At 37.4% G+C, this 5,808-nt stretch overlaps 1 protein-coding gene across 1 annotated transcript; it reads left to right on the top strand.

Moving 5' to 3' along the window:
* Positions 1 to 318: 318 nt before the first annotated feature.
* Positions 319 to 4,491, top strand: tmem119a (transmembrane protein 119a). The gene is made up of 2 exons (XM_080766104.1): positions 319 to 460; positions 2,273 to 4,491. The coding sequence occupies exon 2, from the start codon at positions 2,288 to 2,290 to the stop codon at positions 3,026 to 3,028; it is 741 nt and encodes a 246-aa protein (XP_080622230.1). The 5' UTR covers positions 319 to 460; positions 2,273 to 2,287; the 3' UTR covers positions 3,029 to 4,491.
* The last annotated feature ends 1,317 nt before the right edge of the window (positions 4,492 to 5,808 follow it).

The raw sequence follows: 5,808 nt of genomic DNA, 5'->3' as shown, positions 1-5,808 counted from the left end.
GATGCACAAAATGGTTTTTGGGAATCTCACATGGAAATCTCAAGTGGGATGATCTTCAGTGAACATATCATTGATAAAAATAAACAATAAAGATCAATTATATTGATGTGATTTTAGTTCAAGACTTAATCATATGTGAGAATGCCCAATCGCTATGATATGGTGTGTCCTTCTACAGCAGTTTAGGAAAGAATCTGGTTGAACCTGGATGCGGATGGAAGATGGGGGAGAGTATAGACTAAGAGGGAGGAGATGATGAAAATAGAGGGATGGACATCATTTTGCAATGAACAGGCTTTTTAGAGCGCAGGGAAAAAAACTCAGTAATTTCCAAGCAAGGGCGTATGCTTGGAAGCCTCAGTTTCCTCTCATTACTCTTGTCTCCCCCTTATTCTCTCTTTCTCCCTATTTCATTCAAGTTGTGTTCTGCTCAGAGGACAAGCCCAAGAAATCACATGCTGTAAGTACACATACTGACATTTTGTTTCATTTTTACACTATATTCAGATTTTGTTACATTTATTTGAACTTGCATTTAAGAGACAAGTGAAGGCAGATATGCATACAGTATTTTGGGTGATACTGTATCCCAAGTAAGAACATTTGCATCTATTTGCTGTTCTGATGTTCAAGAGTTCGAGCTGTGACTGGTAATTGGTATTTGGTTAAAACTAACTTTTTTTTCTTTTGTTTTTTGTATTCTGATAGTAATCACTGTTTATATAGTTTGTTCAGTAACTCTCCAGCTCTTTAATAAACAGAAAAGACAATTTCAGGTGGGTTGCCACTCTCAGCCAAACAGAGAGAGTACCCATTTAGAGCGTTATTTGTGTTTGTGTGTTCCTGTGTGTCATCATTTCCAATTTCATTTGTTTAATCTACTGTATATCTTGTGTGAGTTCTCTCTTCTAATTGGATCAAATTGATTTCTCTACCTCAAAATGCATTTTCTGTTTAATAAAGAGCTGGAGAGATATGGAGACTCCTGCTACTGAACAAATCTGAATATATAGCTATTTAACACCTATTTTAACAAAGAATGTCACTTACGCTACCTTTAAGTCTAAGTGTATATAATTCATTACTTTTATAAGAAAACTACCAGTTTTATTCAGTGAATAGGCCTATGTGTGTTTCATTTTTTTTTTTTTGCATTCCTGATCCTGGTACAAATTATTTACTTAACCTTCTATCAATACCAACCTTCTCAATGTCGTTCATCTGTGAGTGATGTGATCTGATTTAACAGTATAACTATATTACACATAGTACCCCCACACAAGTAGACATTGGGAAATTTATTCAAGGTAAAAAGAAAAAAGGGGGGGAAAAAGCAGTTGATTAGTCGAGGTTCGCTCTAACATGTTGATTAGTAGCTCGACTTTTGAGTTAAGCATTGTCTAATTACATACCATGTTAAGATCTACAGTAATGACTCTGTTATAGGTTGCGATTTCCAGGTGGTCCCCGGCTAAATGATGGAGAGTTGGACCCTTATTAGATCTTTAACTCTTGAGAGTGTAAAATGAAACCAAATGGATCAAGAGTTATTGTTAAACATCTGCATTACTTCATTTACAAGAAATCTAGTAATCTACACAATTAGCAAATGTAGAATAATTGTTATTTGGACAAAATCCAATCCGACGAGAACAACATACCGGTACTAAGTTTTGGGTCTGAGAGGCTAAATCTCATCAAACGGTGGTCCGTGGCTCAAATGCCAAATAAATAACCCTGATATGAAAAGGGTTGAAAACCACTGATGTAAAACATTAAAGCCAGTTAATCGGTACAATAGCTGATTGAAATCCACAACACCCTCCCTGTATCCCATGCATTAATATCTACTGCTAGTCCAGTCTTTTGTACAGCAGCTGCTGCTCTGTGTAAATATAGAGGCCACAGCCACAGGTCTCCCACGCCTCTCTGCTCCTTGAGGAATATATAGCTTCCTCTTGGCTTTGGTGTGGTGGATGGGTGGCCTCCCTACACTTTACAAATTATAAGCCCTACAGCACCAAACTCACAGTCTCCACCCCGAATAAATGATACCTAGCCTACTCACTCTGAAAATAGCTGCAGGGAGAAAAGTCGTGGATGTTTGAATTACTTTATTCTTTTATTTATTTTTCTTTTTTTACGAACTATAACTAAATATTTTCTGAAACATGTACCATACATTTCTATGTCTTGCATGGGAAAGTATGCATCTCTGACTAAAATATATGGCAGCTGTGCATTGAATCAACACAGTCTCTTGTATTTGTAGGATTGGGAAGAGAAGATGAAGTCCCACTTTGTTTTGAACCTGACGTGTGTGGCCCTGGTCTTGCTATGGGGTCATGGAGGCCATGCCTCTCCTTTATTCTACAACATCACCATGGATGGCAGTGGTGATGGAGGGGAGCCTGAGTTCCTGTTCCCGGTCGCTGTCTCTACTCGCGCCCCCGTTGACATCACCTCGACCACTGATGCTCCCACACTCGTTAACACCATCACCACCACCATGATCCGACTCAAGGACTTTGTCCTCAGCCGAGTGGTGGACTTCTTACAGGAGAATCTACTCATCATTATTGTTGTGACCTCTCTCCTCATTGTCATGGTCTTCATCATCTGCTGTGCCTCTGCCATGAGTCATAAGCGCAAGCTGGAGGCCTACAAGCCGCCTGCTAATGCCCCCAAGAAGCATGTGGCAGACAAGACTGCAGGTGTCAAGAATGCAAGTGAGCTCCAGGACAGGCCGTATGCTGTCGACCACGTCAAGAAAATTCAGACACAGAGCATGGCATCACCCAAGAATCTGCGCATGCCCTCAAAGGCACTGGTGGGCGAGAGGGGCAGGGATGTCAGGTCATCTCCTCGACAGGAGGTCCGAAAAGTACAAGAGGCAGTGGAGGTGGAGAAAAGGAGGGACGAGCCCAAGTACAAGCAGAGAGAGGAGGTGCACCACAGCTCCAGTCCAAGCACCAGCTTCAGTCAGCCTGTTGTCTGCACTTGCCATCTGAAGAAGGCCAACCACTAGGTTTTATATAGTGTACCAACCACTGCTGTTGATGTAAGAGGTGGTATGTTGGGGATCCAACCAGGAAGTAAATAAACAAGGAGGATTTTGTTTACTACAACACACAGACAAATACCTCAAAATGTATTATAGCACAAATAATTCCATAAAATGGAATTATGACTGCTCCAAGAATTAAAATGTTATTTGTATCTTAAACAAAAACCTAAAACATTGAAACGGTGAATATCACTAGATAGATACTGTTTAAATCTGAGGTAAATAATAAAAGAAAGAAAAAAAGAAAATGCAGCAGACAGAAAATGGATACGATAACAGGATGTTTCTTGTCTGCCAGACCATAGTCCCCACATTTACAAGTAATACATATTTCAAATATGCCACATGTAAAGAAATTGTTGCATATTTCTGTTAACACATTGGATTCTTCTTAAACATTATAGAATTATACTGCTGTAACCCAATGTGTCTGCTGAACTTATTAACTTGGTTTTCTACTATATTATCTTATTCTATAGCCTACTGTATGTGCATTAGTGCTCAAAATGGTTGTGTGTTATTACATTTGATCTGGAAATATTGATAGTTGTGAAAGGAATATGGTGTGTGTCCATATCGCTATTTGTGAAGATGTAATGCTAGTTTTGGATCAATCAAATATGCATTTTGGTGCTGTAAATTATGCAAAAATGAAAACACGTAGAATATGTTATTTTAATTGAGTGGCAGAAAATATTTCCTCATATTGACATTAATATTAACTTTTAGTTTTTATTTACATATCATAATTTGTATTTCATTTTGAGAGCCTAGGTCACAAAACTTTAACATACTAAAGATAGACCTGGTTTGTCTGATAAAATATAATTTTGCGGACATTTCCATTCCTCAATATTTATTGTGAATATAATTTGGATGTGTCCCCAAAGTATTATTATTTAATTTTCTCATAAAACAGTTTTTTTTTAATTAGTGCTTTATGAAACAGCGATAAAAAAATCATAAATGACTAATGGGCATATTTATATACAAGATAGATTTTAGCTTTAGAATTGTTTTTATCTGCAGTCAAAAACATATACTAGGACTGGAGACATTTGCTTTTCTTTTTCTGTTTTTCTTTTTCTTTAAACCTTTGTTGGTTAAAATGACTCATGGAGGATAATAAAGACAACTAGAAACAGTTTTCTTCTTATTTCTCCTTTACATCGTATGATGGGAAATCCATGTGATGTTACACAATGAATGAGTCTGTTTGTCCCACGATACTGTTGACTGACTGTAGGTATGTAAGTGTGTGATATTCTGGTACTGTAACAAGGGAGGAAATTGTGCTAATAATGGAAATTAGTAATTTTTTTAAATTTTTGTAGTTTAAATCAATTATTTCAACTGATATTTAATTTTTTGTATACATGCATCTTAATTTAATCTTTTAAAGTTTAATAAACTGTAAATCTTGATATATCTTTCATTTTTGAATTACATGGTAGAACAAATGTCATACTGAAAGACCCAGAACTACAGTTGGCCTTAAATAGGAGACCTGAGATTAAAATAGGTTAGAAACAAGGAACAAGTGTTCTTAGTAACTAGTAGTACACGTTGCGTAGAGTGACCAAACCCGGGCTCCCCCAGAGTTAGTGTCAAAGTGTCCTTGAGCAAGACTCTGAACCCCTAATTGCTCCCGATGTGCAGGTTGGTGTGCATGGTTTCCTCCGGCATTGGTGTGTGAATGTGTGTGTGAATCAGTGAATGTACTGCATAATCTCTGTCTTGGATCTTGGATAAGGGCACTATATAAATGCACCATTTACCATTTACCTGATCTATTATTGCAAGCTTTCAATTCAAGAATAATTATTTTTAACACCAATGTCAGATCTATCATTTTGTGAGACACATATTTTACAGCTAATTAACATTTCATTCTTTCTCAATTGTGTGTTCCCTCCCTGTAATGTAATACTCAAAACAAAAGAGAGAGCCTAGAGATGAAAAGAGCTTTTCTCCTGCTGTTGGTTTATGATTGCAGTACTAAACATGATTGTATACATGTTTCAACAGTGGTCAACCTAGCATATAGGCACAGAACATTTTGGGTGAGGTGGGTTTGAGGAGTGAGGCCAAGTAGTAGCCTGACCAGTTTGTTTGTCTGGAGCCTTGTTTTAAGGGCCTTTGAGGTGCTATGGTACCAGGAGGTGCATGCATAGTTGAAGAAACCTTGTACGAGGGCTCCTGTTAGGGTCTTCAACCACATTTAACCACATGAATCCCAGTGGATCTATTCTACAAGCTTATGATCTTGTAGATTGGCTATTTTCTGTTAAGTTATTTAGCAATAAAAGGAGGGGACAAAGTAGGTTCTACTGTAGAACCTACCTGGGGGACTGTCAACAAAGTGTGGTTAATGCTGCCCTCAAGTGAACATTCCCCAGTATTGACAGAGATTGCACCAGTTCTAACCAGATTTAAGTTGATTCTAATGTCAAAGCTATTATGTATAATTTATCCTGACATTTTAGGTATTCTGATCTACTGAAGCATGCTTCAAAATTATTTTAAAAAAAATCTATAGCAGATTTATTTTAATTTTAATTTTAATTTTAATGTAAAGAGGAGGACTGTAATTGCATTTTATTTTTAAACATACCATCTGGTCCGGTCTGGTCCAGATAACCCCCAGTGTCAACTTACCAAAGAGCAAACATCAAAGTTGAAGGCAGAACAGCTCAAAAGAAGGTGTAACCTTGTAGTGGTGGAAATGTGAGCTCAGACAG

Source organism: Protomyctophum bolini, assembly GCF_963924005.1.
Source record: "Protomyctophum bolini genome assembly, chromosome: 6".
Lineage (NCBI taxonomy): Eukaryota > Metazoa > Chordata > Actinopteri > Myctophiformes > Myctophidae > Protomyctophum > Protomyctophum bolini.
Note: the sequence above shows the minus strand (reverse complement) of the source record. Positions and strands in the feature narration are given on the sequence as shown.

Coding starts and splice junctions, on each gene's coding strand:
- tmem119a (XM_080766104.1), top strand. CDS start 2,288: ATGAAGTCCCACTTTGTTTTGAACCTGACGTGTGTGGCCCTGGTCTTG.